The sequence below is a fragment of the Nestor notabilis genome, unplaced genomic scaffold (genome assembly GCF_000696875.1).
Source record: "Nestor notabilis isolate BGI_N333 unplaced genomic scaffold, ASM69687v1 scaffold21342, whole genome shotgun sequence".
Classification (NCBI taxonomy): Eukaryota; Metazoa; Chordata; class Aves; order Psittaciformes; family Psittacidae; genus Nestor; species Nestor notabilis.
Genome location: NW_009919961.1, coordinates 467 through 19,909, shown reverse-complemented (window position 1 = coordinate 19,909; position 19,443 = coordinate 467). Strand labels below are relative to the sequence as shown.

Sequence of the window (19,443 nt, the reverse complement as noted above, 5' to 3'; positions counted from 1 at the left end):
CCTCTAACCTGCTCATGCCTTACAGGCAGAAAGACTCAAGACCCTTTCTCCACCATGTTCAGTGACTGATGCATCATCTTCTTTGGTATCACGGTGTGGTTATCCTGGAAAACTTTTATATTTGTGTTTGGTTACATCCAAACACAAACTGTTTAGGGTCGTATTTCTTTGTAAGAGGTAGGCAAAAAACCACAGCAGAAAGAAGGGCAGATTGCTGGTGCCACAGAGCAGGCCATAGTCAATAGATAGAATAATACCCTACCATTTTTTTAAAGGAAGCGGTGGTTTCAGGTACTGTGGCATGCCTCCACAACTTTTGCTTAGTGTACTGGGTATCTTGGATACCCTAAATGGCCTATTATGAATGGCTGAATTCTGTTTTCTCTGGGAGAAAATACAGAACATACGGATTCTAACAAAAACCATCTCCTCAATTCTTCAGGAAACAGATGTTTTCTCAGCTGCCCCTTCTGAAATCTCAGGATGATTTTATCCAAAATCCAGCACAAGTCTTCACTAGTTGTTGAAGGCAAGAGGAAAGAAGCAAGTCTGTTGTTGGCTACTGTCAGTATCTTGTTCAGAACCAAGTGTTTCATATTCATTGTCTAATTAATAATCTGTACGTAATAAGATATTGCTTAAGATTATTACAGAGTTTTATTAGGAAAAGTCAAGATCTAAGCATTCCTTAATCCTTGTCAACGGGGACTGGAGTGCAGACTGGAATGCAACAAGGAATATGTGTTCTTTACACAGGTTGATAGAGGTCTTCCTGAAGCTCGATGACAGTCAGACACACTACTGTTACTAGTATAAGACTGCTTTCAGTGTATTTTTCTCATTAGGTTGTGATGCAGCTGAGGACCTTTCTGGAGCTTGCTTCAGGCTGTTTAATTTTATCTTGCTTTAATATTTAAGAGTTATCCCTAGGTAGCAAGACCACCTGTCTGAGAACATCCTAAGTCTGAATTATGAAGTGTGCTTGTTTTCTACTGTGGTTTGAGAAAAATGTAAAGAACAGTGAAAAGCAGTCAAGTGTATATTTAACTGTTGTTAAACAGAATGGAAGTTCTCCTACTTACATACCAAATATATGCATGTGTGTATATATATAAAGTTACTTAACAAAGGAAAAAAACAAACTAACCCAAAGTAAGCCCAAACTCGAACCAGGTGAGAACTCAACTCACACCTTTGTTTATGATGGTAGCGTATCACTGGAGTAGTTCATCATACTGTTTTTTTTATTACATGTAATGTAAAACATTGAAATTAGTGGAGTCGGTGCATTATTTTTTAGCATTTCCACTCGAATGACCTGTATAATATGTCCCTTTCTTTACCATCTGTATTATGCAAGACATTTAAAAATTCTACCTCTAAAACTTTATCCAACCGATAGCACTCTCTATTATCTTCAGATAGTTGCCAAATGCACTGAATCCTTCCAAAATCAAAGATGTGATAGAAATTTTATTGTAATAAATTGAATTATTATGCTAGCTTGGTTCTTATTCTGAAGAAAGGAGACATTTACAGAATTCTCTCCCTTGCCTTTGCAGAAGGTTTCTCTCTTTCTAACACACTGGGCACATTTCTTTTTGTTCACTCAGGTCTGTCTAACTTTCTATCCTACTTGAGTCTGGCAGTTCCATGACTCGGCAGTTAATACAAAACACTCCTTACAGGAGTCACCTGCCGTAATCTTCAATCAACACTGCAGCTAACATTTTTCTTGCCTTTAGTCGAATTAATGCAGAGAGTTATCATTCAAATGTCTATTAACACATATTTGATATAATCAGATAAGAAGATGCTACTTCTTGTTTAATTTGTTGTATAGCAATGAGCAGCTTCACCTTTGGATTGTCACAGGAAAAGAATAAAGTGAAGACAATTAACTTTTGAATAGACAAAATAACTTTGGCATCTGAGCATAAGAGGAAAAGATTGTTCAAAAAAGCCTCTGACAAATCACCATGAAGCTGAGAAATAATACTCACTGAGCAGGTACAAATCAGGAACTATGTTCTGGCCATTGCCAGGGACAAGATACAGGATTAGCTAGACTAATGGTCTAATTTAGTATGATAAATCCTTTAAAATGTCTTGTGAAAGTGCTACGTTTGGATTGTTTTCCTTCCTGGACAGAACTGTAACAGGTCCTCTAATATAATGGTGAATACCTTAATCAATGTAAAGTAGATTTTGATGGAATGTTTCATTTCCAGATGGCAAAACTGTTCTGTTTCATTTGGTGATTTTCAAAGTCAGAGTGACACTGTGCACAAGAAGGGAGTGTGCTTTTCTAACATGCTGCAATTGATTGCAAAAATTACATTCCCTGTATGTTGCACATCACAACCCAGCGTCTTCTGTAAATACAACTAAGAAAAGTTGTTCTAGAACAATTACAGTTTACGAAACTATTTATATAGGTAAGAAAGCACAAATCCAACCTTTTTATCAACAGTAGAAATCCCCATCTACAGCAGATTGTGTCTGTACAAATATGTATTGTACATATATTTTTGAAACTGCAGACATAATACTTTGCATAAAGAAACCACGTACTTTTAAGTATACCTTTATATAATATGCTAATTTTGTCAGTTTGATAAACAGAGTATCAATGTCACTACCTCTATGTCCTGACCCTTCTCATACAGAATAGAACAGAATAAGCAGTACAATCTGAAAATTAGTCGGAGGGTGTCTGCTGTATAGTGGCAGGAGGATGTGTAGAATCCAACAAGCAGATGCATGACATTGCAGTTGACATGCCACTTGATTTCATTAATTTGAAGAGAGGGCTTGCAGGCTGGCAGTACACCAGAATGGGAACGCTTTCTGGATTCATGAAAAATTCTGATTATCAAAGCTAGTTTGTAGAAAATTGTTACAGAGCACTTGATTACTAAGCTGTCTTTGAACTGAAAAGATACGCAGGAGCTTAAAAGCTTGAACAAGAAAATTATGCAAGCCTCATTAAAATAGACATCAGCCATGTAGGAGATTTTTTTCTTTATCTCCCTCAAAAGAAATAGCTACAGTACAGCCAAGAATTCTCAATGTTTTAAGTGCCATTTTGAAGTACCCTAAATTACAGTGTAATTTTCTCTTTCAAATAGAAATCAACATCTGTTAATTCACTTCTGTTGATCCTATTGTGTGCTTCACTGTCATTAATTATAAATCTGTCAGCCTTTTCAGTGATACAACCCTTAACACCAGCAGTTTGATACATGCAATTAAACTGCTCAGTGTTATAATTTAATTTAGAAAACAAGTAACAACAAATGGTGATCTGCATCACCTACCACTTTGAAGTAAAACGAGTTAGTTATCCCTGTAAATTTGAACTGGAACATTCAGTTAGGACTGACTTACCAAGCCATTGTCAAAGTACAAAATCCACAGTTCACTACTGATTTCCAGGACCATTTCCACCAAGTTCTTTGCCACAGTAGTCTCGTTCATTTAAATTAACCTCATTACCTGACAGTCATTTCCAGTCCTTGTTGTTCATTGCCATATACGGCTATTACTGTTGGGTGGCTAATAGAAACACTTGTGATTATTGTACTCTGGCTTTTATAAATCTAGGTCTTCTGTAAACCCATACTTGCAAAATTTGTGCATGCAAACCATCACAGTTAGCCTCTTAAACCTGAGTGCTTTATGGATATATTGGACACAGATACATAAAGATATGCATGCACTATAATGCACCAGAGGCATGCAGAAGTGTCTATCGTGAGTACAAAAGCAGAGCTCGGTAACCTTTCTTGCCTACTGTTTTACTTTATTTGAAAGTATTTCAGTTATACGCTGAAATAAAAACCCCTTCAGACATGATTCTGCACAGATTCAGCAGAGCTACAGGTTCCTGGATGCATAGTGAAAACTGAAGTGCTAGCAGTGATCCTACATCAATCGCACGCTAAAGACTGAAGGAGACCAGCTGCTCCTCTGAACTACAGCAGTTGACTGCAAACTTCAAAGGGCTATGTGCTGCCCGTAGGTACCCTGAGTTTAGCACATTCTGGTTATGCCCACACAAACCAGGAACAGTGGTTTGTGTTAATTTTGCATCTTATGAGGTCTTTTTTCTGCTAAACAGATCTCCCAGAAGAGGCTATATAACTAAGGTACAAGGACCTGCTAGAAATTCCTCTTGTGTGCAAAGATCCCAATCAAGCTCCTAGTTCCACATCAGAAAAAAAAGAAATACCTCCAAAACAACAAAGACTTTACCAAAGTAAAACTTTCATTAAAAAAACCCCAAACAACCAAAACAGACTGTACTTATTGTACTCAAACAGAGATCTCATCAAGCTCAATGACATTTCTGTTTGAGGAAAAATGGGATATGAATTTGATCCTTTATGATTAACTCTCATTTTTCTTGTGCTCATTCAGTTGAGGTGACAGATTTCAAAATGAATAGATGAATGCACCTAGGCATAAAGATAGTCTATCACGCACTTCTCACCTCATGGCCAACAGGAATATTTTGCATATCAGTAGTTTGCAGGATGCAGAATAGTGAATAGATGCCATATTAGGTTTAGCCAGCTAAACCCTGTCTTCCGTAGAATGCAATATTGAATGTAATTTGATGAATGTATTTCAATGTATTTCAATGCATGTAATTTACTGAATGAATATTTGAATGTAATAGGAATTCTGTGTTTTGACTAGTCTGGTTTTCTAAGGCAGAAGATCCGATTTTGATGATGTATGTAGGAACATATGGGCACTCTCCTGAAACTGTATTTGTTTCAAAATTCTCCAGTGTATTTCATCATGTTCTTATAATGTTTCTTCCTTCTACCTTCTGTAGTATTTCCCTGGATCACTTTGAACAGATGCAGTATGTTTTCCCTAAGAATACAGGCCAGCTTGTGAGGAAAGCTGGAATAATCACAGCAGCTTTTGGCTTGTTCAACATGACAATGTAAGTTTTGTCTATCTGATAACAACATAAAAGAATCTATCTTTGCTACTTTTTGCTGGTCCTTTAATTGCTGCTGCTGCAAGTAAGAATGCTATTTTGCAGAGTATTCTTTTTCGTGTTCCATTTACAAACTCGAAGAGACTTTGATCAGAGGTCTTCAACTCTTGCTGAAGTTAACATGAGATCTGCCTAATGCCTTCAGCTTTTTCTCTGTCTCTGTATCCTGATGACAACATATTTTACTCCACTGTTTTCATGAACTATTTCAGAAGACTTCCACTCATATATATGCCAGAATGACAAAAGAGCAGAGAGGTCAGAAAAAGAGATAGCCATGGTAGTTCCACAGGAAAAGGTCCCACATTGTAGAAGCCAGGTGCTTCTGTAGTATGGAACATTCCTATATGAGGGAATTATATGGTTGATGATTAGGTCCTGAACTGCATTCTTGTCTGCTGCTTGTGTACATTCATTTGCAAGCATTTGCTTGGGAATTGTAATAACTATTTTTTTCAGCAATGCTGAAAGAACAGTACCAAAGCTTTGATAATTCAGGTGCCATGCCATTATATTAAGCCCTGAATGTAAGAAAAAGCCTGAGAACAGCTGGTTGCATTAATTAATAAATTATCACTGATTAGTTTACTGGCCGAGGACAATGAATCCTATCCCAATAATTCCCAGAAGTCTATTAGTTTTTCCGAGAAGTTGGGTGGTATTTCACTGGTAAAGATAATAGCTCCTGTTTTATCTTCCTTCTTATGAAAGAGGTGAATCTATATGGATACACTGAAAAGTTTTCACTTTTGGAGTGAAAAATATTCAACAGTTGTAGCTGGGTTGAAATTATATAACATATATATAACTTATATAATATATATAACTTATAACTTATTACACAACTTATAATGTATATAACTTACATAAAACTTATATAAGTTATATATATAACTTACATAACTTATTATATAACTTATGTATAATTGTGTGCTGAAGGTTACACCACACAATACAACAATCAATTCCTCAATAATCAGACACTGCTCATCAGTAAAGATGACAGGGCATTGGTGAGTCTGAAGAGTAAACATGGTTCTGCGGTTAATTCTTTCAGAACACTCATAAAATACGAGGATTGGCTTATACTGACAGAACTGAAAGTAAAATATTATGACTAATGTAACTAGTGACAATTATTGCAAATAGTATTACAAAGTCTGACACATGGTATTGTCATAATGGAATTTCTTACATTTTCATTTTGCCTTAGCTTCAATTTTAAGTAAAAGTAAATTCTAAATAAATTTAAAGTGAATTTAAAGTAAATTCATCCCTTGTGTAAACTAGTGTAACTGCTATTGAACTACAGTGTGGATGTCTCTATGACAGGTAGAAATGCAGTCCCTAAAGGCAATGCTTCCAAATGGAGGCTTTCTCTGTAAAGCTCCGCTTTTACAGAGTCACAACTTAGTCACTTGGAAAAATGTCTGTCTCCAGAAGAAAAATAAGTTGGAAGCTGCAGGTCAGAGACAATATAAAAAGGCCTTTTAAAATTCCCTGTTATCAGCTATGTCTTAAACCAAATAGTTACTTTTTTAGAAAATGTTGAATGAAATATGACATCTATTTTTGTTTACTAAAACATAGTACAAATTATCCAAGAAGAGTAAACTACAGTTTATTACAAACAAGTGAAGAGAAGGAACTGAAAGAGAAACTTATTCTGTCTGAGACCAGCAAGTCAATTTTTTGACAGCTGTGAGGTGACGAAGGAACTAGACCTTCATTTGTCTCTAGGATACTCGACTAAATTCCTTCAAGCACAAAGATGAGAGCAGAAGCATTTTCTTACTGCTCATGCTTTGGGTAGCAAGGTTTTATTCAAAGGGCTGGGTTATTTTTTTTCTGTTGACGCTTGCCCCAGCACTGCTTAGAAGAGCCAAAAGGCTCTTTTAATGAGTCCTCTGGATTTAGGCTATTAGCAATGACATGTGACTTCTACAAGGTATTCCAATTTGATCATCTGCTGATAGCTTTCAGCTTCTAAGCAATATCTGACAAAGCAGACAGTCTATATTATGTTCTTCACATTAATCTAAAATGTTTTAAAGATGTCAGGTTCTTATAAGCTAACTGCAGTTCATTTTTGGGGGATGTGCAGCGTACAGCTTAAGATTCTAGTGGGTTGATCTCTCTAGCCAACTTAATGAGGAAAACCTAAATTTATGACAACCTGGCTTCAGCATAAACAACCAATTGCTAAACAATTTTAGAAGGCTAAGGATACAGCAGATTGATCCAGTAATGTGTACAGAAACTTGTTTTTCTAGTATGCAAAGTGAAGTTAAGCTGTAATTCAATCCTCCAACCTTCTGTTATAAAAAGAGGCCCATTAACCTCAGTGAGGATCCTCACACGGCTGAAGTTTTTGGGTACTAGCCCACCATAGGTTTTTCATTACTTTTCAGCCTATATTTAATTCCTACAAGAATCAAACTATAGAAACTATTTTTTCTGTTTGTTAATGGAGAAAATGACAGGTGGTATACTCTCCTTCTGTTACCACTCCTGCCCCTTTGGCCTCTCTGTGATAGGAGGTAAGTTCTGCAAATTAATCTATATTATTAAACCATCCTCCTAAATATGATCTAGCATACAATTGTACATGTATTTTGGAAAAAAAGTGTCCTGGATAGTTTAGAGATTTCATGAGCAATCCAGTTAGCCTGCTTTAGAGATGATCAGCACGTTAATGGAAAAACAAGTATTCGGGTATGACTGAAGAGTCTTAACAGTGATTTCCCTAGAGTTGTACTCCGCTGCTACCTTCCAGCAGGTTTCTTCCTAATTTGCTGTATTTTTAAAAGGGAAAAGACTTGATGGATAACCATATTTACTGCTACTGGTGAGTAATGTAAACACTCCTGGTATTAACAGAACTTTAAGGTTATTAATGTTGTGGAGCCATGTATGTCTATAGTGCACTGGTGCATAAGAACTTAACTGACAAGGCAAAGTTATTTAATGGACAGAATAAAAATACCATTTCCTTCTGTATGGCAACCACTTGTAGAATCTGTGCTCCAAGCTCTGCACTGACAGACACCTAGTTAAGCCTGACTGTGAGCATGCATGTGTCTCAACGTCCCAAGTGTTTTAAAAACAGTGCTCACCAATCTGGTAGGCCTGTCTCCGCAGTGTTCTGGAAGCTCTGTGTCCCTTCTTCTTTAAAAACATCTGGCTTCCTGAGGGTAAAGGAAGCAGAAGGGGTATAATAAAGAGCTAGGGAAGGAGAAAGGCTCCTGGGGTGAAAGGGATGCTCTGTGCCCAGCTGAGTCCCCCTTAGTGGCTCTGAATATTCAAAATCATCATGGGGAATGCTTCCTCTCTGCAAGACCAGCCAACAGAAAAGACGGAGTGCATGGGAACACCTTTCTGTTATTGTTTGGACAGGCTTCTCACAAGGCTGAAGAGTGAAGTTGTGGATGAATTTAGACTCAACTGAGCATGCCAACAACGCATAGTTCATCTTTCCTTGCAGAGTCTGTAGAGAAACTTTTTTACTCTTGACTTCCAGGCAAAACAAAATGAAGTGTTAAGCACTGACATTTTGGAAGGAGGACCACAGATAATAATGGGAAAATACTTGGAGATGGGCCCTATTGAAACATTTTTACTCACACTTTCTAGCTTCTTATTCAGGAAAGGGTCTCAAGGCATATTAAATGTCACCTTCTTGACTACAAGGGGAATGGGCTGTATTTATCCTAATTTTATATCTCCATAGTCAGTAAAGATGCCACTTCATTCATGAGAAGCTTCATACCAAGCTACCCTGCCCCAAGAGACAGGATTAGAAAAAAATGTACAAAACTAAGAAAGTTACTGCTACTAGGACCTTATTTAAAATGATGTTTTGCTATGAATTCCTATTTTATGAAGACAGCATTTCCTTTTACACACACTTCTTCCAAGTCAGTTTCACTGGGAAGAAATAATCATTAAATAGCATTCTTTGTAACAGAAATATGAAATAAGCTGAAATCTGTCTAGATACTCTTAAATGTAGGACAAATAAATGTAAAATATAAAACATCTTCATTAGAAACACAGATTTAGAAATGTTTCTTAAAAAAAACCCTAAAATAAGATGTTCAAGATTGAAATAGACCAGGTCATGAATAGTCATTGTGCAACTCTTGAGCCCTTTCTTTTTTTCAGCAGGCTGGACTGTTAACAATAACAAAGTCAACCTCCCTCCACAGTCCCCAGCCCAGGCTCAGTTCATTCTGCACATAGCAGCTGCTGTCTATCATTTAGGTTGGACCAGATGATACTTGATCATACTTCAACCTTGCATTCTATGATTCGATTCCGTGATCATTTCAAAGATCACTTCTGGGCACACAGAGAACTTGTCTGACTGAGGAATGTGAGGAGAAGACTGGGCCAGCGTGTCTCCACTATTCTTATACTGCTACGTGTGCACACGGACACTGCTACATGAAATCTAAAATCCTCTTTATCGTCTTGTAAATCCATGCCTGGTTTCTCCTCATATGTCATCACAGAAATGGTACGTCATATCAGACACAATACTAATGTTGTTTGGAAGTCATGGAAAAATGTTAAAACTATTCAGGTTGTAAGTTTTGGTGTCTATTTCTTTCTGATAGTTTTCCCAAGATACCTATTTCCTTAAATGGCTTCAGTCCCTCATTTATTCTTCTATTCACTGCCAAAGAACAAAGTCAGTCTTTGTTTCTCAAAATAGGGTCATTATGTCAGGAAGTGACATACGAAAGACTTTCAGATTTCATAAGTGATTCCAGATTCTGGTTCACTCATCAGCATTACAGACAGGAGTCTCAAAAATCAACTTTTCCCAGCAAGGTTCTAAATTCTAAAAGTACTCTTACTCTCACAATATTCTTCTCCCAGAAGACAGACTGAAACTACAGATGTTTCTAAACAACACAGTGAATTACACAGAGATAAGGAAATCAAAACAATCCTGTTGAAAATTCCAGAAAGTTTTAAATTAATTTGAGCATCACATACTAAAATACCCAAAGCTCTGACTGGCACTCTGTCTTTAAAGACCACTGTTGCTGTGCTATTTCTGCTGCTACTGGTCTTCTGAGTTTGTGCTTCTACTACATATTGTCCATTAGTAGAACATGAAAATTAATTTAATTCTCTGAAGTAAGAGTTCAGAGATTATTTGTGACCAGGAAAAATAATTTTGATAATTCTATCTGATTTGGTATTTAATATAATCTGAGACCCTCCTTGAACTTGCTTCTGTTTGCACTGTGGATCACATTGAAATAAATACCCAATCTTGCTTTGAAATGAGTTTCTATCAAAGCATTTAATATAGTTTCCTATAAACTAATTACTTTCATGGTTTACAGCCTGAAATGCTCTAACTAATATCAAGCCATTGCTGCTGAAATAGAAACTTTATTCAAAGTTTATTCTCCATGTCAGTATTATTGGAACATAATTGGGTCATTATGTAAGATCTTTGTAGAATTCAGAACAGTCTGAATTCTGATACTGTTGGAACATGTGGTCTATCTTTCAACCACTTAAAAAATTTAATAGTTCTCTGAATTTTATAGAATTGTTGTGTTCTATTTCCTGGGAATACAAAGGTAAGATCAAAAATAACCTTCTAATTCTACAGGGGACTTAGCTCTCTATACATCTGCTAGAACTTATATTCAGCAGATTTCTCGCTACAATTCTCAAATCTTCTCCTAAATCTTTACTTTTCAGGATATAGTCCTCTATCCTGTAGATCTTACTTAGTCATTATTTATTAGTCATTATTATTTAGTCATTATATATATAAAAAAATCATACTTGGCTGTATTAATGATATACTAATAAAGTTTTCTAAGTGACTCATATCACTGACACAGTGACGCATCTCCAACATTCACCACTTCTTTGATTTTTCTGTATTTACTGCCTTTATTAGCTTAAATTATTTTATTCTAGGGTATTACTAGTAAAATTTCAATCTTTAAAAATTTCTCAGTGACTTGGGAACCCAAATTCCTATGTATGATCTAGATGTTGAAAGTAGCTTAAGTGAACGATATTTTGGCTTCTAGAGGCTGAAGTTCTCTTCTAAATGGAACTTACGTCTCCGAGAATTTTTTTTAAATGTTAACACATGCCTCAAAAATTGAGTAGTTTTTATTTCCCTCCAATAAGTAAAGTTACAGATTCCCTCTGTTTTCTAATACAGGAAGATTTTCACAGTTTTCTGTCCTCTCTATTATTTGCTTTTTAGTGTCATGTTCTACTACTGTGATTCTATAAATGCTAATTCAGGAAGAAGTTCATGCTTGTGTTGAGGACAATTAGGAGAATGACATGTTGTGCATTAGCTTTGCACCTGTCACCTCTACAGCATAAAATTTTATTACCTGTCACACTACGTAGTTTCCTACTGGTACAGAAGATCCCCTGGGCCTTGCACTGGCCCCTTTCACAAGTTCTTTTTTCCACCTCTGTTTTGACTCAGACATTTCTTTGTGTTTTCTGAATACGTGCATTAGATGAGATGACAACTTATCTGAAGTTGGCCCTAATGATTATCAAGAGTTGTGACAGATACTAAACATTTCTGCTTGAAAAGAAGAATATTCTTCTAGACAGGTCACAATGAAAGAGAAGACCTCCATGTCCGAATCACCTTCAAACTGTTACCCAGTGTCACTGGATTCATTAGGCTATGATCATACCATCATTCTTTAAGCAGATCTGGAACTGAAGTCACTTTACCAAAACCTAATATTGTGACATTTGATTTACAGCCTTTTCTCTGACAAGCCTTTTCTTGCAGTAATTTGTTAAATGATACTACTACTATTACTAAAAATTCTGTTCACAGTATATTTGATCGTACCCAAGTTGGACATTAAATTGGAGTTTGGAGAGGCTCGGATTCTGTGCCTACATTCTGCCTATAACTCACTCATATGATAATACATGTCAAGTTGATATTGCATGAGAAATGTTAGTTAGAGCAGTTTCTCGGCTCTTCTGCCTCCAGTCCAGATGTTCCATCTGAATTATAATACTAGTAATTACATGCAACCCACACAAGTACACAAGACTTAAACCTCTTTTTGAATGCAAAACATAAAATTCAAGCAGACTAAATCCTTGAATCATATCGTAGTGTCCCTTCCAAAATATGGAAAGACTATTTGAAAGCCTGTATTTTAGGGGTATCATACAACAATGCTGTCACAACAGCAAGGGTGATTTTTAATAAGTATACCTGTCATTTAGGAGCTCTATTTTGTCAAACAATATTGTCAAACAATATGTGATAAGAGAGATGTATATAAATGAGAGACTAATCAATTTTAATGTAGAAAAGCTCTCATAGGCTGCTGATTTTATAACTATTCTGATAAATTTTAAAGCAACTAAGCAGATAAAGATGCGAATTTCCTAAATTTTTCTCCTACAGGGAGAGGGATATTCTTTCTCTCTCTCTCTCCATTGTGTAATCACAGGCCCATAAATGAAAATGCATCTGGAAGCAGCTAATGTTACATTTGTCTCAGAGGAGAATGACAAAGGAATTAGAAAATAGAGAAAAGAATGCAGAGAAGGGGAAAATGCACTCATGTAAACAAAGGTAAAACTAAAGGAAATTGAATTCATTACATACGTAATCAAAATTCTTTAGCAAGTTTAATAAAAGAGCCTCTCAGAAGGAAAACTGTCAAAATGGAAGATGGCTTTTTAAAACAGAGTTCCATGCTATAGCAGATTTTGTTAGGGCTAAAGTTTAGAGCTTTAAATAAACAGTGGATACAAAGAACAACACAAATGAAATAATCAGACACAAAAATATCCTGAAAATTAAGTTAATGGTTCTACAGATCAGATATGTAACTCTTGTTTCATCAATGGTTTCCAAAGAACCAAATAATTTCATAGACTACAAGCAAAGGAAATTAAATTAGAAGCCTTTCTAACTTGGTCTTGTTATACGAGACAACATTCAAAAGTACACTGGAATACCAGTTCTAACTGGCCAATTGTTTTTTGCAATTTTGTGACAAGTTATTCAGCTATTCACACAAAGATGAAAGACACAACAGTAAGAACAACATCAGAAGGGTTCTTCCTTTTTTTGTTTTCGCATTTGTTGTTTTTGGAGTAGTTTTAGAAACAAAGTATCTTCCATTTCTGCTCAGAGATGTGTGCTTTTTATGTGCTAAGAACATAAAAAGAGAAAATCTTGGCTTCTAGCCACATGTAGCTTCAGCTGTATCGTATTTTCCAGGTTTGTTCTTTTTTCCTATTGCTTGCTTCTAGGATTTTAATTGTAGATCTTATCTATGTGTTTTGAACTTGCTGTTTTCATTTTGAATATTGAGTAATGTATACAATTTAAGAGAATGGAAACAAACAATGACAATCTCAGAAACTGTTAAAATGCTCGAAAATAAAGAAATTATTGGTTTCAATGGAAAATACAAATATTGGCTAAAGTGAGATTTGAGTGGCCAGTTCAAAATGTAACTTCACATATGATTAGTAAGCTAAGGTATTTTAAAGTGTTCCTAACTACTCTGCAGACACTCACAGATATTCCATGTGCTTCCCCATCCTTTCATGTTTTCTGTTGGAACGGGTTTACATCTATCACAATTCCAGGCTATGAAGCAGCTGCACAAGCTATTTTCTTACCTAAACATCTGTGATTGATTCATATGCTGAACTGAAATACAGGAATACTTACCTCTAAGTTTATCTCTGCAAGTACTACTCTAAAACAATTTGAATATTAGCTCTGTAAATATGACTGACAGGATTTCCATGCTTGTTAAGAAACTTGACTGGTTACAACAATAATACTGCTCAACTGCACTCCCTATTGCCTGCTTTCTCAAACTCTTATGGTACACAGTGACACTCCCAGTAAAATGGAGTAAAAATTTACTCAATTTAAAATGTATAAGCAAAAAGAAAAAGGAAAAAAAAAGAATATAACACCCAAGTGTGAAATATGGGAATGAAGAAATACCTTATAGTGATACCTTCAAAGAAAAAATTACGAATCTTTAATTTTCCCTTCTGAGAAGTATTGTTTGCCAGTTATTTTTACTACATCTATTATTACTACAGGTGTTGCAGGCATATAAAATCTTTCTCTTTTTCACTCTTTAGATACACACTGTACATACAAAATAAACTGCACATATACATGAGCACAAACACACACAACATAATCTATGGTTTAATTCTAGTAAACCATGTAACAGACACTGAAGGCTTGTTCACCTTTTCTATAAACATGCTAACTAAAACATTGAAATTGTACCCTTTGTGAGATCTTTCCAGTAAGTCTCTTGCATTTGTTCAACATTCGCTTAGTAGCTTTATTACACAATGAAATAATACCATACTTATTATCAAACTAATTGACATAATCAGATTTTCCCTTTCACTGAAACAGAACTGCAGATGTATTTTGTTGTAAAGGGGACTATGGTTGTTTATCCTAGAGTAAAGAGGCTCAGGGGGGACCTTATCACTACCTATAACTACCTTCAGGAGGTTGTAGTGAGGAAGGTGTTGGTCTCTTTTCCCAAGTAGCAAGTGATATGATGAGAGGAAATGGCTTCAAATTGTGTGAAGGGAGTTTGGTTTGGATATTTGGAAAAATTTCTGCACTGAAAGTGTTTGTACTGGAACAGGCTGCCCAGGGAAGTGGTTGAGTTGCCATCCCTGAAGATATTTTAAAGACGCATAGACGTGGTACTTAGGGACATGGTTTAGTGGTGGACTTGGTAGTGCTCAGTTAACCATTGAACTCGATGATGTTTAAGTTCTTATTGAACCTAAATGATTCTATGATCCTATGACTCTAAAATTATTTGCTATTTATTACTGAAAGCCTTCAAGATTATTTATCTTCACAGACACTCCACGCGTAGGAGGTCACAGAAAAAATTCCTGGAGGCAATGGAGCACATAGTTGTATTTTTGCACAATGATCTTCAACTCTGGTTCACTTTATAGCAAATTTGAGACTCTAACTATTTGGTTAGGACAAGGCCATAAAGAATAAACAATCTTTACATGCTCATGAACAGTCTCATGAGCTTAGACTCTGTTCTCATAAAATCACCACCTGAAACTAGAAACATTCATGGGCAGGATGTTTTTGATATTTATTGCTATTTGCAATAACAATGGAGTTCTGCCAGGCAATAACTAGCAATAAGGATGCCTGGATGCAGTCAGTGAAAGTATCCAGGAGGGTTTGCTTCCTCTGAGATCACAACCACCACTGTAATTGCTGTGTGTCACATTCCCTACATGAACACTTCAAATACAACTGCATGTCCTGGAGCCATCATTCAGGTTTGTTCACTATTGTGAAACCACTCAGTGGTTGGCCCATTCACATATTTTCTGTCAAGCCAGTGATGTTTTGTATTGAATCCTGCACAAGGGAGACTGGTTTTGAAATGAGGTGTTCCCTAGCAGTAACCTTGTCTCCCTGCTTGGGAATTTTGTCATCAATCAATGTGAAAAGTGGATGCTGAAATTCACTATTTCTTTTTTTCTTTTTTTTTTTTTTTCTTTCTGATCTGGCCTGACTTTTAACTACCTACAAGGAATATCCCTTTCCTCAAAGAGGTAGAGGGGAACCTGAACAACTCCCCACCAAACCAAGTCTGTCAGTTGGTTTGATACCCAAAATGAGAAACAAGAAAGCCTGTTCAAAGCCTTTGAGGCACAATAAATTGAGGAAATACATTATGCTGAGAAACTCGAGGCATGGATGACAGGCACTGCACAGCCTTGCAAAGGACAAAAGACTGAACACTTCAATCACTTATCATAGAGCTCTCAACAGGAGAGGTTATTTTGCTACAACTGGGAAACAAGAAGCAATCACTGTCAGATGAATGGGAAGACTGATCACAGGTACTACTCCATGGCAATCAAAGTAGAGACCATTAAAGGAAAAAAAAATATTCACTCTTTTAAATTCTTTAATATATTTCTGGAAATGTTGAGCAACATCCAGCAGTGGGGCCTTCCCCAAAAGACAGTTACTCATCATCTGACAAAATTTTACAAATTAATTTTGTCATGGAAAATAAACCCTGAGAAAAACTTTCTTTCTCCCTTAATTGGATCAGAAAAAAGTATAGTTGCTGTAGAAATGTCTCCTTTTGCATTTTTAAGTATGGTGCTTGTAATGATAGTGCAGCAATAAATACAATTTGCACAGTAATAGATGTTTCAACAAACAGAAAGCAAAACAAGATAAACACCATTCAATAAAAAAATTATCAAATGATCCCTCTTAATATTAGAATAGACTGACTTATTTCTCTAACGAAAGGGGTAAAACATCTTCTTCAAGATGTGCCCTGTCACAACACTGTCACACTTGCAATAAGTGACATTTTCTCTGTCATTTCTTTTTTCCATGGATGCCATAAAATGCACCACATGAATGTGAAGTGACATCTTTACTAACATGTGGTACTTACTTATCTCCCACAATTCCCAAGTTGATTGTTGGATAGCCATGTTCTTGGATTGTAGCTAGAAGAGTTGAACGGTTACTGTCCCGTATTTTTCCTGGCAAGAGGTCGTCTTCGGGATTCAGTAGCTATAAAACCAAAACACTTTCAGTCAGTCTCCTTGCAATACTTTGCACAAGTAAGAATTTTCTTCTTCATATGGGACAGAATATTAGAAACCTATAATAAAATATATATGTAAGGTGATTTAGTGAATTTAATTTAATAAGATATATGCTTGTTTAGTCCAATCCTCCATGTTGCTTAGTTTGTTTCTATTGGTCCAAGCCTGCAAAATCTTCTTTCTTCTTATGAGTACCTGGCTTCTACTCTCAAACATTATAAATCGAACTACAAACTTTAAGTTTCCAAGTTATCTCTTCTATTTAAATGCTTCTAAAGGAACCTCATTGATATTGCTAACCAGATTTAAAGGTATTAAAAGAAATGTTGAAGTCCATTGTTTACTTACCAATAAAAATGTTTTTTAAATACAACAATCTGTATTGGAATAATAGACAGAAGCTTAAACCTTGGTTCTTATACCAATTGCTGAATTGGATTAAAATCTTTCTCTCAAGATAGTATCACAGCAATTGTCTTACATGCATCCTATATTGTGGAAATTAAACTACAAAACATACATATGTAAACATGTTTTACACATAATAGGAAGTCTTTTGTGGGACACAGACGGACAACACAATAGTGTCAGGAGGTAAATAATAATAAAAATGCCTATGTGAAAATGACAGCAATATTATTAGGTAGTAAGGTCAGAACAACCGAAAGTGAAGGATGGCTAAATTTTGATGCTCTGGCTAGTAGCTCTATTTCTGTGAAGATTTCCGTAGGATGTTTCAGAAACCTACCATGTAGGGTTGGAACTAGATGATCTTAAGGTCCTTTCCAACCCTAACTATTCTATGATTCTATGATCTTTTTTAACACAAGATACAAAAGAGAATGCCCACATCAGTAATGGACCCTTTAATGACATGCAAGAATCGTCAGTCATACAGAAGATACTATTCAGAAAATCACCACCTGCAATCCTTGTGGCTCTTTGCATTTGTTCTTCAATTACCAATATGTTTCCTGCACAACACACCCTATTTATATTATGAAATCTGGCAAGATTCTGTCCCAGCAAGGCTGGCCTCTGTCACCCACAGTACCCAGTAGTTACAAAGTAACCTTCACTGGGGCTGGGGAACTTGTAAGGACACCGCCAGATGACAAAATTCAACCTATTAAAAGTGTCCAGAGTCTTTCAAAATTCAACCTATTCAAGCGGTATGGGAATACAGCTATTAGGTTTATGTTTGTGTCTGAATTTCAAAAAGTTTGTCTCACAAGACAGTCAAAATTATAGGTCAAACTTCATGCTGTCTTTAAACTTCAAACTGACTTTATCTCAACCCACAAGTTCTTTTACTTTTGTTCTTCCCGTTCTCTCTCTGTCCTGCTGCCAGAAAGAATGAGCGAGCATAGTTGCTGGCCAGAGTCAACTCACACATATATAAATTCACTAAATTAACTTAATCTTGAATCTGATTTTTCTGATGTAGTTAAAATAAATCAGTTAGAAAGCTGGTTTGCAGTTCTACCAATTGCAGATTATCTGGATTTCAACATGTGCTATTATTAAAATATTAAGGCACAATACTACAGCCAGGCATTTGGTAGTACTATTGAGTTTTCAAAGACAGGTTAGCTGCTATTTGCACTACAGCTACAGAAGAGTGCTGCTCAAAAGAAATTACTCTTCCAATCATGACTGGCAGTACAAATTACCTCCCTGACTGCCCCACAGGTCCTCCCTTCCTGGCAGGAGAAAGCAGCTGGCACATGGTTGGATAAAGTACTGAAATTCTGGCAAAGACAGTGTGTGAGACTTGTAAGAGACCATCAAGGGAGAAAGCGATGGCACAAGCACAACAGGCACAAGCAGCCTATTATGGATTGATCACTCATTAAAATACCTCACGTCAGCACAAGTTGCAGCTCAAAATGCGAGCCTACTTGGGAAAAGGGTGGAAGCCACTATTCAAAACACTGTCCAAAGGAAGGTACAGTAATTCAGACCTTCATCTAAACATACTTTTCTTACCTCGTTCCCTGTTGACATGACTGCAACCACTGGAAACTTGTTAACTTCTACTTCGGTTACTCCAACAGTTGCTAAGAGACCAATCTCAGATGGACCCATGTGGGTTCCTTTAGCCAGCACACATTCACCTCTTTTAATGTCATGTCCTATAGGTCTGAGCACAGAGAAAAATGAAAGAAAAACAGAATGAGATTGAAAGTATATTTCCTTGATTGGTCCTGCTTCACGTAAGGAGTGTCCAGGGATGCTCATTAGTCAGATTGTCAAAATGTCAGTACTACTTACAGTTAAAAAATTACTATAAAAATCACCAGCCCTTCAATTCCCTACAGAGATGTTTTACTGTTTATGAAGTAGGCTGTTACAGACCTGATATCTTGGCCTGGTCGAGCCTGCACCAGGATTCGAACTTCTAGTTCTTCAGTGCCCTACAAAAAAAAGGAGATCAAATACGGTCAGCTGGGTTATTCAAAGATTAATCATCTTTAATTTCTCAGAAGTCTACATGGCTTATGGTACTCATTACACTGAGACCATAATGTTTAAGCATCGTCACTGTTCTCCTGACCCGTGTGTCAAGACTGTAATACAATGTGTGCTAAAATGGAACTGCTTTCTAAGAAATTCTTTCCTTGATGAGCTCACCAACATTGAATATATAGTCTTACCTTCCTTTCTTTAATGATCTCTGTGCTTATCTAGCTTTCTTATGTCCTGTGTTTATCTGTTGATCTGGTATATCAAGTGGATTCTTTCTATTCCTCTCAGCCAACTCTATGTGC

At 36.3% G+C, this 19,443-nt stretch overlaps 1 protein-coding gene across 1 annotated transcript in view; it reads right to left on the bottom strand.

The window, feature by feature from the left end:
* The window catches only part of LOC104402571 (gephyrin), a gene marked incomplete at its 5' end in the record, with an annotated part of 30,888 nt that extends 11,799 nt beyond the window's left edge, over positions 1-19,089 (bottom strand). The window contains 3 exons of the mRNA XM_010010475.1: positions 16,516-16,637; positions 18,662-18,815; positions 19,031-19,089. Coding sequence (XP_010008777.1) covers positions 16,516-16,637; positions 18,662-18,815; positions 19,031-19,089 — 335 coding nt within the window. The remainder of the gene's footprint in view (positions 1-16,515; positions 16,638-18,661; positions 18,816-19,030) is intronic.
* Between the last annotated feature and the right edge of the window lie 354 nt (positions 19,090-19,443).